A 13573-nucleotide genomic window follows, 5' to 3' on the forward strand; every position below is an offset into this window, starting at 1 on the left:
TGAGTGGTAGTGTATATTAAGCCTAGGTGATAGGGGATGAAGATCATGTTCGACTAAATGCAGTAAGACTAGAAAAAACGACAGTGTTGGTTATAAATATAAAAAGGATGCACAAAGAAGCGATGTGAAATTACTCTTTAGCATTTTAATCAGACTGTATTTTTGTTTGTATGTGACCCATATTTGTCATTAATATCAACACACCTTAGCCATAAAATCTCAGGATTATCAATGCAAGGGTCATCAAATATTAAAAGAAAAAAAGGTTAGATAATTAAAATCCATCAGAAGCTTTTTTTTTAACAATGATTTGTTCCTGAAGTCAGCCAACAACTTGTCAGCTGTTAATGATCAGAGAAAGAAGGCGAAAAAAAAAGCCAGATGCAGAGCTTTTGCATTTTTTTTGCAGCTATTACTGGCACTTCTGTGCTGAGAAATGTGTGGGCGCGGGAGTGAAGCCAGCACTGATCTGTGTATGCACTGTGAAATATGAGCTCAGATCTGACCACGTTCTTATTACAGTCCCATGGTTTTGTATCAAGGCAAACGTAATTCAGTCTACGGCCACGTGCTGAAATATTATTCAAAATGTGATGATATATTTCAGCGGAAGATTTGTCCCCGTCATGTGAGCACTGGCAGAATGAATTGCTGTATCTAAAAAAGATAAACAGTCACACCAGGTCAGCAACGTGGTGTAACACACATGCTCATGCTTCAAATACAGATTAGTGTCCATTAAAGTACAGGACAAAATGTTGGAGATTATCCGATGAATCGCGGTGCTAATAAATCTTTAAGACTTAAGCCTTCCATCCGTGCTTAACTTTCCGTTCAGACTTTGGACACAGTTAATCCCTGCTCAAGTTGAGCTTATTTGTTTCCACCGGTCTTCTTAGTAGATCAATGGAGATAATGATGTTTGATAAGGACGCAAATAAAGGCTTGTTTATGCATGTAGCAGGAATTCCACAAGGGGGCAGCACTGGTCCAAAATAAGGCATAGTTGACTGAACTATGATTTAGAAGTGAACAAATGTTCTATACACATGGCTTCAGATTTCTGTTTCATTTTTGCTTTTGTATTTGTTTTTGTCACTGATCTGTGTTAATACATCATCAACTACTGTATAATCCCTACCTCCAACGTTGTTGTCCAAATAAATGATGAAAGAGGACAGTGAATAACTCTTAAATCCCTGCCGTACACAGGTTAGGCCAAAGACCCTGATCCCAGACAGCCTTCCCCATAGCCCTTGCCAGGAGCAGCAGTCCAGCCAGCCACTGAGCCTTGCACGTGGTACTGCTGTGGTCAGCCCCAAAAGCCAGGGACTCGCTACCACTCGCCCAGAGAGGATGTCCAGCGGCCAGGGGGAGATCACATCCCCTCCCCTACCCATATCCAGTGTCTCCACAGCCACAGCCAGCCCCGGCGTCGCGTACGCCATCATCTCCGCCACCGCACCCGCAGCCAACGGAGCGGCAGCCATGAGCGAGGCAGTGAAAGTGCAACCGCTGATCTTCAGCCCAGACAGCAAGGTCAGAAAGTGGCCCGATCAGCTATCAGCACAGCTTACACTTCCTGTGAACGCTATCAGATATTTAATCCAAAAAATGGATGGAATGGGTCGTCTTTTCAAATGACTGAAAAAAAGTTGAATCAAACTGTATGAGTAAATCATCTAATTTATATATACTTATTTTTCTTTAACATATCTTTTTTTTTAATTATTATTATATGTTGTATAAATGTATATTTCAATAACCTACCAGGTGCTTTATATCCTGCAATCAATCAGTTAGAGTTGACAAGATTAAGACTGATATTATTATTATGATCCTATTTCTGAGCCCTGATCGATACAGTTTAGAAATGCAGCTTCGTACAAACACTATTAAGGTAAAATGTCGGCGCGTGGAAACGATTTCTAACACTTTTGATCTTTACAATGTAATACACTTTTGGGAAATCGTTCCCTCATTGTGCAACTTAACCTTCCCGAGCACTTGTGCGTGACAAGTAATTTTTTAGAATCCTGAAGCGTCTCAGAGTAGGGTCTCTTCCCTGCATACAAGTTTTGCAGCAGTAATTAATCTCGGGCTGGGATGAAAAATGGTCTGTGGCTGACACAGGCAAGATTTGTGAGGCTCATTATGCTGTTGTTAAGAGAGAGTGGTGGTCCTCATAACCAGTGGTCACATTCAACTCACAGGATGCATTTTTCTCTTCTTCGTAATCATTCACTGATCCTGTAGTAAATATTAGCATGACTTAATAACAGATTTTTGACTTATAGATCCACAGCTTTAAATCATCTCCGCGAATGAAATTTTATATAGATTAAAAGGCGTAAAAACTACTTTAACTCTACTGTAGTATGATGACGGAATGATTCTTTACATAAAATTTCTCATTGATGTTATTTTATCGTCAAACATTCTTGATTGATGCTGAAACTATTTGAATTTGTGTGTTTTTCCCCCAGGTGATTATCATTCAGCCACAGATCCCTAGCAGCTCTCAGGGTTCTCCAGGCCCCCAGGCTGAGATCCCCTCTCAGGAGCCCAGTCCTGCCCCCTCCCCTCCACGCAAGCCCAACAAAAAGGAGGAAGACCCTGAGGTATGCTCACTATGCTCATATAGTCTGCTACATCGATAACAAGGATTGACAGACAAATAGAAATATTTGGTGTCAAGAAATAACCGTAGATACCTCCAGGAAATTTGTGTCTGAAATCATATTTACACAATCTGATTCTCGGTGTGTCCTGGGAAGCCTTGCAGGAGTGCGCTGTTTTATGTTGTAACACACCTCAGCGGATCATCTGTATGTTTTTGGACACGAATCCAAAATGTATGAAAGGAATCCAGGCTTACACACTGTGTTAGCGATGAGTCTTTGTAGCCATGATTTACAGTTTCCTCACTGTTCCTGTCTTTCCACCTTACAGAAAATTGCCTTCATGGTGGCTCTTGGCCTCGTAACTACAGACCACCTGGAAGGTGAGTTTCTGCTCGAGGGATCACGGTTCCTGACTGTAATTGATTCCCGTTAGAAGCTTCAACTATAACTAATATATTTCTTTGTTATGGCAGAAATCCAGACCAAACGACAGGAGAGGAAGAGAAGAAGTACGGCTAACCCTGCGTACAGCCTGTTTGATCCAGAGGTAGCTCATCACAACTGCACCACATAATACATGTTTAAAAACAAACAAAAAAAATTGCCAAATAGTTAAAGTTCAAAAAGAGCTATATTTTAATTGATAACATCTTAACAAGTGTAAATGTGATAATCTAAGTCAAATTTATTTACATTTTTTTAATATAAAATTATTAAACCTATTTTGGGGGCTTAGTGGTTAGCACTGTTGCCCTGCACCTCCAGGATCCGGGTTCGAGTCCCCCAACTCGGGGTCTGTGTACCCCTGTGCTTGGTGGGTTTCCTTTAGGTACTCCGGTTTCCTCCCATAGTCCAAAAACATGCAGGTTAGGTTAATTGCCGTTCCCAAATTGCCCATAGTGTGTGAACGAGTGTGAGAGTGTTTGTGTGTGTGCCCTGTGATGGATAGGGACCCCCTCCAGGGGTGTACCCCGCTTCGCGTCCTAAGTCTACTGGGATAGGCTTCAGGCCCCCCGCAACCCTGTACACAGGATAACGTGGTATAAATGATGATAAACCTATTCGTATAAATCTTTTACTAATGTTTTATATTATAAATAGAAAATATATAAATAAAAATATAGATTCCTTATGTCTTTAAAGAAGCAAGCTTTCCTCCCAGTAGAATAAGATTTAGTTTTTTTTCCAGCAGACAGAATTACTATACAAGATTTTCTGCCTACAATAGATTTTGACATCTTAATTTTAATCATAAACATGTTATGCTTAATTGATGTGGGCGTGTACTATAATGAGGCCTGTATATTGGGTCTTGTAGGGGTAACCAAACTAGATATAAACTGGTTATGAGTGAATGAAAAAGATACGGTGGTATTGCGGCATACAAACGCCTCAGGCTTCTCACGTATTTCCGGCATACAAGTGAGAGAACCGAGTCGAACTGAATTTCGTGTAAGTTCGGGAGCCCGTTCAAAACATGTTTGCGAAGCGAAGGGTTTTTATTTTCATTTTCTGCAAGATTTACTAAAGATAAATATACAGTGTGTATGTATATGATGCTGCACTTTTCTATATCTTTAATTCCTGTTAGAACTAACTAACTAACTATGACAAGCGGCTAACAAAAACAACTCGAACCACAATGTTTCAGTGGGAAAAATTGGCGTAATTTGTGTCGTCACTTTAAGCTCGGGCAACAAGGAAAAATAAGCCAAAACACATGCTAATGGCTAATAAAAATAGAGGCTAGTAGGGCAAAGAATACATCAGCATATAAACATCAGCCTGGGATTTAAGGCCATGCGCTCCTGTTTGCTGCTAGACATATTACTGTTTTTCTTGTAAACGTCCTTCTGTGTGTCCTTTACTAAAATGCACAGCGTGAATGTCCTTAATGTTCACAAATGTATCATTTATAATATAAAAAAGGCAGGCCCTGTTTTCTACAAATGCATTAGATTTTTATATACATTTTCTCCTTATGATCTCGATGAAAATGTTTCTCTGTCAATTGCTTTCCAGCGCAAAAGGCTTGCTTCAAATTACCTGAACAACCCCCTCTTCCTATCAGCCAGAGGTAAAACTCATCTCTCTTCTCATCAACACAACAGCTGGGGTAGAGCTCACAAAATTACATTTGAAGAGGCATGCTCATGCCCTGTGTTACACCTCCCCCCAAATACACACACACACACACACACACACACTCACACAGAGAAAAACATGTTCCTAAGCTAGACAAATAGGTTTCGAGTTCATGCTCATGTAATGCAGAGTGAATATCAAAGACTCTAAACATGTTCGTGCAGGTCTGCAGTGCCATTTCGGACTTCTATCAAATGAAATGTTCAAATGCTCTTAATGGAGCACCTAGTGTAGTACAGATCACAACTGATGTACACACACACACACACACACACACACACAACTGTCCCCTTTTGCCATGCACTGTTCACTTACGTGTTTTACACCCAAGTCATGAATACCTAATTATCAAAGCCTTCATTAAACACCAAGCTGTTCCTGAATCTTAAAGAGCATGAAGGTGTTTATATCGCCCCAGACAGCACAAATAAAAGACATTATAATTACTAGGGATGGGACTCGCCAGGATCACTTGATACCGTATCATCACTACACCCATGTGCCGATTCCATTCGTATTGTGATCCTGTTAATATCATGATTTTATGAATATCTCGATCCGATATAATTTTTTTTGTTACAATTCTAAACAAAAAACTAATAAATCGCTCCTACCACATGTTGTGCTGCCTGCCAACGTGTGAATAGTTTAGAGTGCGCCCCTGTAGGATTATAGAGGAATGGCAACATTTTACCACATTCACAAATGTATACACTTCAGGAAAACAAAAACTTGTTTCAATATTTTAATACTAAATTTATTTTGTTTTGGCTGACTCTATATAAGTAAAAGAAAAAAAATCAATTTTGGAGTCACTGTGGTAATACATGAATTGCCACACCAAAGAACTGTAATCCTGAGTTGATGTTTTTTGCCACCCATGTCTAATAAGTATATATCTTTATACTATGCATTAGATCAGGATGGCCTCTGAGTGGTGCAGTGTTAAACCACTCGCAGCCGGAGGTCTAGAGAGAGCTGATTGGCCGAGCTCTCTCAGAGGGGAGGGATGAGAGATACTTGGTGCTCCCACATTAATTAGGGTTCTACAATCAGGGGAGTCTGTAAGCTCACGCAAGCGAAAGGAGTGGATAGCGCCGTCCTCCGAGTGTGTTACGCCACCAACAGCGGTGCGTGAGTGAGTAGTTCGAAAAGATGCGGTCGGCTGGCGTCACGTGGTTCGGAGGAAATACGTGATAGTCTTCGGCCCTCCAGACTGAGTGGTGGTAGTAGCTTCATATGGGAGCCCCCCAGTGACGGGGAGGAATTGGACACAACTAAACAATTAGGGAGAAAATCTGGGGGAAAAGTAATAAAAATCTGTTACCAGGGGTGTTCAAGTCAAACTGGGACTTGTGATAAAATGATATGCAAATGAAGGCATAAAACGGGTGGAGCCCGCTGCAGTCATTCCCGTGAACGTTCAACAAGTGGAACGCCTGATCTTTGAAAGACAACCGATAACTTATCCCCACTTGCAAAATAGATACGTCTGTGGGAGCTGTATACACAACCATTCATAAACACCACTTGCACATTACAGGAACTTGGCTAGCAGTTATCGCTGCATCTTCCGCCAATGACCACACTCCAAAATATTTCCACATGCTTGAACCATTAAAGGAGTTCCTGGGGGGCCAGGGTTTCAAGCGTAAAAAGGCAGTATTATCATGGCTCTGGCATACTGAGTAAACTTTTTACCGTCCTGGTATTCAAGCAGTAAAAAAACGCTGGTATAAGTGCATTACTGTAGCAGGGGATTATATAGAGACATAAAAGTACTTTTTACTGTATTCTGTCAAAAGTCCTGGTTTGACTTGAACACCCCTAGTACTATAGGTCTAACTTTAAAACTGCACCTTATTGCATGTAACTGAAGGTTCTCCACTGAAAGCTCTTTTGAGCAGGAGAACAGGCTTCTGTTTCTCTGTTCTTAAAAGCCATTAGAGACAGTGCTATTAAAAGAAGCGCCTCAAGCTATATTTCTATGTGCTCAGCTTTGTTGCATGGCTATAACTGTAATCTAACCCATGAATAACCCTGTCTCTTCACTCTGCAAGCTACTAACGTATTCTCTGCTTCCCATTCGCATGCCAGACTCTGAGGATCTGTGTTGGAAGGTATGTAGCTACTCTTCAGATTCTCTGTATGTGGAGGAGAAAGGGTGTTTTTTTTGTCATGACCTGTAGCCAGTTGTTCATTGTTCATTGAAGAAGTTTTAAATAAGTAATGCTGTACTGTAGGCGTTCAGGGTAGATTATACAAACACACACAAAAAAAAGCATTTAAATTTTAAATCACTTACAGATGTTAAGTATTTAAAGGCATTCAAATGATAACCAAGGAAGTTTAGATTGACAGATAGAAAGAGCAATAACATTATGCTAAGTAACATTATGCTAATTTATGCAATTATTCAAGTAGCAGCAGCGCAGTGTGTAAAACCACATACTGTAGATACAGATTGGTGGTGGTGTTACTGATTTGAGTGGTTCTCAACCCTTCTTCTGCCCCCCCTCATAGTTTATGGAATTATCAAAATAAAATTTGAGTATAAATATAATTTCTACTCATTTTTTCATGTTATTGATGTTTGCCTTATGGTTTTACACCAGCCTAAATAATATATAACCCTTCATCTTCACCGTCCTTACAGAAACTTATCTTTTCAGTACTGATGTAGTACAGTACACATATATCACTGCTTTTAGCAACATAGGATCTTAAAAATTAGCATTTAAACTAATAATGAATTTGATGAGATGGTGTGGTGGCATACAGTAGTAGTTAACAATGAGGCCTCTTACCTGCAGGGGTGGGTCGTTCATGAACGATTTGTTCTTTTTGAACGAATCTTTAACGTGACTCAAAAGAACGAGTAGGCTCAGAGAGTAATTTGTTCATTTTCTACTGGGTGCGCATGCGCAAATCATCACAAAACCTTCGTAGATTATGTACAGGAAACAGGAATGAGTAGTTACCTTTGAGTCTTTTGGTCCGCGTGCAGTAGATTCAAAAGAATGAACGACTCAGACTAGAAGATATGATGGTGAGCTGCTCATTCTGTTTATCATAGTATGTCCTTAGCTGCATTGTAATATTTTTATTACTGGAACTATAGCCAAAATTTGTGTATGTGGACGTGTTGGGGGTCTGTTTATTAAAAATGTAATATTTTATTTTATTTCTGATCAAAAGAACCAAAGGAACTAAATGACTTAAAAAAATGATTTATTCATTTTGATGAACGAGATTTAAAGAACCGAGTCACTAAAATGATTCAAACTTCACTAGTGGACATGGCCCTATGCTTGGTGGCTTTTCTTTCTGGCTGCCTCGGTTTTTTCCCCACAGTCCAATAGGCTAATTCGTGTTTTCAAATCCCATGTGGTATTGACTGTCACCCCAGTCTATTGAAATAAAGTCCACACTGTACCTTGCCTCGTACCCTGATCCTGGGATAGGCTCCAGGTCCCCCACAACCTTGTACATCAATGGTACAGAGATTGAGAGCGTGAGTGAGTACGTGAGAATTTAAATATCATTGAAACGATGAAACTAATTTATGTACATTATTCACCAGTTATACTATGGGCCGTTTCAAAAATATCACAGCCAGCACATTTTTATTTAACATGTAGTTTAATTTCTTTCTTCTTTCTTTCTTTCTTTCTTTCAAATCTAAGTAAAGTTTTTTTTTTTTAATGAGGAAGCCTGTCTATCTGACAGATCTGTTGGATTTGATGTGCTGCAACATTCCCTATCTAGAGACCAGATTAAAACAATCAATCAAAGTACCATGTCAGGGTAATACAGTGCCTCACTTATCTTTAAAATCAGCCCTCAGTGCTGTTACTGTTCTGCCAGTAGACAGAAGTAATAGAGATGTACAGAGCAGGATGGTGACGATAGGGCTGTAATGTGTGACTTGATTTGTGCTTGATTGTTACAGGAAGAGCTTGAGCATGACGACCACTGTGCTGTGTGCAAAGAGGAAGGGAACCTACAGCAGTGCCATAGCTGCACCCGCGCTTACCACCTGGACTGCTTACATCCCCCGCTCAAATCCCCACCCAAGGGCATGTGGTTGTGCCCTAAGTGCCAGAAGAAGGTCAGACCATTTAACACATGAATATGAGTTTTTAAAACGACTAGTGATGTTTAGAAGCAGTGTTTATGAATTTAAAGGGTTTTTTTTCTTCTCTCTCTCGCTCTCTCTCTCTCTCTCTCTCTCTCTTTCTCATCTAAAGGTTCTGAACAAAGAAAACTTGTCTTGGCCACATAATTTTGTTCAGTCTTACGTTACACACAAAACAGGTACAGTCTACAGTACATACATCAGTAATCCATGCCGTCTGGTTGCAGCTGAGGATGTGTAATGCACGTCTATATCTGTATATGTATAGTGAGAGAGGAGGAGAAGAGAAGACTGGTAAGGAGGAACAGTGAGCTGAAGAAGGAGTGTGCACACCTGAAAGAAGAGGACCAGAGACTCAACAAATCACTCTTGGTACAGTTCATGTTACTCTAATTAAACTCTGCCGAGGCACAGAAGCCATGCAACCTTTACTGGGACACACAGACACACAGAAATAAATGTTTATAACTGTTATAATATTCATGGTAAGAGGAGCTATCTTGTCTTGCAGAGACTCCATGACATTAAATGTAACTAGAAATACATACATAATTATTTTTGGCAAATAATTAAAATGAAACTTGACACTTTCGGTCAACTTTGGACTGGTACTGACATCACAACATCCTGTTGGGTGAGTGAGTGATTTTATAGCTATAACAATAAACAACATCATGTTTAATTTGTACGTCTTATGCCTGTGTAGATGACTTGTCAGACCAACAAGTGGTGGCAGTGATTTAATAATGCCATTCCAAAGTCCTTATGTGAGTTCTTTGGATCAGACTGAAAAAGCATTTAAATAAGTATAAAGCAGGGTGCAAAAAGGCTTAACTGATTCCCTTATATACAGGGACGTACAAAACGTCGTAATAAAGCTATAATAACCTACAGTATTGGTTCCCAACTGTTTTTTTCTTGGATGAAAAAATGAGCCCCCCACAGCAACCCACCCCAACCAAGCAGAGTCCATCGTTTTTAAAAATAATTTTCAAATAATTTGCAGACTTTTAATTATACTGCAAGTGTGTAATTATGATCTTATTTAATGTGCAAATCTAATTCCAACAATCTCACAGCCTCAGAGCAGACAAAGGCTTGCACATCCCCTGTGATCTTTGGCGCCCACTTGAGGGGGGTGTGGACCACAATTTGGGAACCATGAACCTACAGCATGCTATTACAGTGTTGGTCCTAGCGAGCATAGGTTTTAATATTGACAACAGGTCCAAATGATTTGTTAGAGTTAAAGAATGTGGAAAAAGGCACTTTACTGTGCAAAGTAATATATATAAACTGTTAAAATGTAATCAGTCTATCATTAGAACTATTTCTTGTTAATAACTTGTTTACGCAGTATAAGATGATATAAATAGTATAGGATTCAATGGAATCTGTACAGTTGGTTTTACTAAGTAATGATTTAAATGATCTGTGAAAATGCATGAATGTGTTTGGAAACAAATCTTCCAAACACACTTCAAACACAAGATGGTAGCGGATACACCTTACCAATCAGATCTTGGGCGGAGTTAACCTGAGATTGCATGTATTAATAGAAAATGTTGTGCAGCCACATCTTAAATAAGTTTAGAATATTCTGTGAAGTTTATCATCAAGTGCTGAAAGATTAACCTGCGTGTGTTTCTCCACAGAAATGCAGAGACATGAAGGAGCGTCTGCTGAGTCAGCAGAGGGAGACTCAGGCGTCTCTGGAGCGTCTCCGAGCCCTAATCCGCCTCATCCAGCGCGATCACATGATCCAAGTCACCATGACGGCCACCACCACCACCTCAGGGGGAGCAGCACTGCTCTCTCTGCCCTGGATCAAACCAAGCTCCACCAGCAGCACGAGCAGCTCCACAGCACCCCCTGCAGGTCCCTCCACACTGCTGCACAAGAGTGTGCTGCACTCCCAGGGCAACAACTGAGCCCCATCACAGGCAAAAAAACAAAAAAAACAAAAAACAAACACTTTATTCATAACAAAGTACGTGCATTTCTTTTACCACACAGCTCTTCCTGAGCTTCATGAGAGATACTCACAATGGAAGCTGGAGAGTAAATTCTGGCCAGTGTGGGTCCCCCCTCCCCTCCCCAAGAGCTGTATTGTCTTAAGGAAAAAAAAATAAAATCAAAAATATAAAGAAAAAAAAAAAATCAATACTAACTACAGTATATTCTTAAGTATTTTTTAAACCCAACACCTACAGTGCTTAAGAGATTTTTTTTAACTTATCGTTTTTAATTTACTAAATGTCCTTGGCCTTAATGTATTTATGACAAACGAGCAGATAACTGTGCCGTCATGAATTACGGAAATTAGGTATTTTATGCGGCTAAAGCCTTTTTTATTTAAAATTATTATTAAGATTTTCTTTTTACAAGGGGGGGATTACTTGTTCTACATATAGCGAGAGAGAACATTAGAGTAGCGTTAGTTAAATGAGACATATGAGACAGAGAGGACTGTACAGTGAACTATTTGAGTAGGAAAATTAATCCTTCTCATTCTCCTAAGAACAACAATCGCCGTAATAATTCAGGTGAAAAGGAGGTGAGAAAGCGGTTTTCATCATGTATGTACTTGCGAGCATACGAGCCTTCAAACAAACAAAAACGGGAAAAAAAAAGAGAATAACTTTTTTTCAGTATTAATAGAGTTGAGATAAAGGAACAAAGTATTTAAGATGACTACAAAATTTAGCATTTCTAGTGAAGAATTTAGTATTTTCATGCGGATGCCTGTTGATAATTGTGAATCGAAGTATTGGAGAGAGGGGATTGATGTACATATGTTGTATTGTTATAACAGGTCCTTCTGTTTTTTTGTTTCTTCTGTATTGTTACTCCAATCAGAGCCTCATCAGTGACGTTTCTTTCCGTTTCTGTTGCACTGACAACAAAAGTGGACGTTAAGAAGGACATTTCAAATTTCAATGCGTGTGTGCACCTATTGTCAAACACTTTCTTTTTTTTTCTCCAGTATATAAGATATGCCAAAAAAAACACCCTTATATTTTGAAACTGGGAGCTTTCCCATATTTCAGCATCGTCTTTTGTTATCCGTCTTTGTCTGTATCTCTATCTGTAGTTTTTGCTTTAATGATGCCTTATTTCCTAATCACCACATTGACATTATGTAGAATTTAACATATTATTGCAAAGGACACATCTGACTGGAGTTGTGTCTGTTTGGTTATCAAATTTTTTCTTCATTTGTGAGATGATCTAAATGAACACTGCCTCAAGAACAAGATTAGATAATGCCAGGGTTTATTAAATATATCACATTGAGATCAGAAAACGTACCTGGAAATAATTTGTTTTTTTGAAAGGACAATTTTGTGCGTCACCTTTGCTAGTTTGTCTTCCTGTTCTTCTTAAGGATTTCTCAAGGTGCGCAGTTCTGACCTGGCCTGTGAGGCAGGGCTGCTTCTCAACCTGGGCAGCAGGAAAGCTGATCTGCCTTTGCTTTTATGTCCCTAGCTACTGATCAGCGTTCAGCCCAAGTCAGCAGGGTCTGAGCCTGATCACGATCCAGTGGAGCAGAGGACTATGTTTCCAGAAATAAAACAGTGCAGGTCACTTGGTCCAAAACTGCGTTCAGCTCTGCTGGGATCATCCTGATCAGAGAGTCCTACATAACCATGGCAGATTTTTAATTTTTCCAACATCATATCTATCATGATCACACAAGGGCTTTGACAGGTTCGGGGTTCTTTGGTTGTGAAAAGTTCATATCAGAGTTCTGACATGGTCTATTAGATTATTGTAAATTTCACAAATTAAGCCAGACCAGCGAGCACCATCCAGATCTGAATGTAAGGAATTACATGCATATCACTCACTGGCTCATAACAACACCCACATCATAGAGACAAGCCTGACCCTAAAGGATTAGCTCACAGGAAACCACACAGACTAGAGCATTGAGATTAGAATCTAACCGTACTGCAAACAGGAACATCAACGGAGAAAAGCAAATTCGTGCATATCCGAGCTCTGTTCATAGTGAGAGTGTTCTTCTGCCCTTCATGCATCATACAAGACATGTCCCCACCTCCTCCGCAGTCCACCCTCCCCTCCCCCATATTCCAGAACCTTCTCCGGGACAAACTGTGCCGTGCTTATACAGATCTATTTTAATATACACTCGACACTACGTTGAACAAGATGAAACTTTTTTATATTCTTTTATCAATGAACGTAAGAAAGAAAAGAGACAAAAAGAACATGATGATTTTTTATTGTTTGCCAATTATGCATTTAGCTTGCGATGTGTGATGTGTCCGTACGCTACGAGGAAAAAAGGTAGCAAAAAAAATCCAAGTGAACTCGAAAAAGGCAACAAGGCAACTGTTAGATGGATGTCTTCAGAGTGTTCTTTCTGTGTCATTATGGAAGGGGACTGTCCAGTGGATAGGATGTATAGGAAAGTGTTTGTCTTACATATGCCAATGTAGTTTTTTTCTTCTTTATGATGCATTCAAACTTGATTGATGGAAGTTGGTAAATGGTAAAGAGTAGTCACACTTTTTTGTACCAAGTTCTTATTGAAAACTGAATCAATAATAAACATGGAAAATTGGAGTCTTGTTAAGTGTGCTGTATGTCGTGCGAGTGTGTGCAATGCATTAGTTGTAGATAACTTTCATACAAAATG

The 13573-nt window shown here is 39.6% G+C and overlaps 1 protein-coding gene across 4 annotated transcripts in view; it reads left to right on the top strand.

Moving 5' to 3' along the window:
- Nucleotides 1-13500, top strand: part of phf21b (PHD finger protein 21B) — a 78304-nt gene extending 64804 nt beyond the window's left edge. For all 4 annotated transcript variants that reach the window (XM_053508129.1, XM_053508130.1, XM_053508131.1 and 1 more), the window contains 10 exons: nucleotides 1213-1539; nucleotides 2487-2621; nucleotides 2953-3004; nucleotides 3098-3171; nucleotides 4647-4701; nucleotides 6867-6889; nucleotides 8722-8880; nucleotides 9020-9086; nucleotides 9176-9279; nucleotides 10563-13500. In XM_053508129.1, coding sequence (XP_053364104.1) covers nucleotides 1213-1539; nucleotides 2487-2621; nucleotides 2953-3004; nucleotides 3098-3171; nucleotides 4647-4701; nucleotides 6867-6889; nucleotides 8722-8880; nucleotides 9020-9086; nucleotides 9176-9279; nucleotides 10563-10838 — 1272 coding nt within the window. In that variant the 3' untranslated portion in view covers nucleotides 10839-13500. The remainder of the gene's footprint in view (nucleotides 1-1212; nucleotides 1540-2486; nucleotides 2622-2952; nucleotides 3005-3097; nucleotides 3172-4646; nucleotides 4702-6866; nucleotides 6890-8721; nucleotides 8881-9019; nucleotides 9087-9175; nucleotides 9280-10562) is intronic.
- The last annotated feature ends 73 nt before the right edge of the window (nucleotides 13501-13573 follow it).

This window comes from Clarias gariepinus, chromosome 12 (assembly GCF_024256425.1).
Source record: "Clarias gariepinus isolate MV-2021 ecotype Netherlands chromosome 12, CGAR_prim_01v2, whole genome shotgun sequence".
Classification (NCBI taxonomy): Eukaryota; Metazoa; Chordata; class Actinopteri; order Siluriformes; family Clariidae; genus Clarias; species Clarias gariepinus.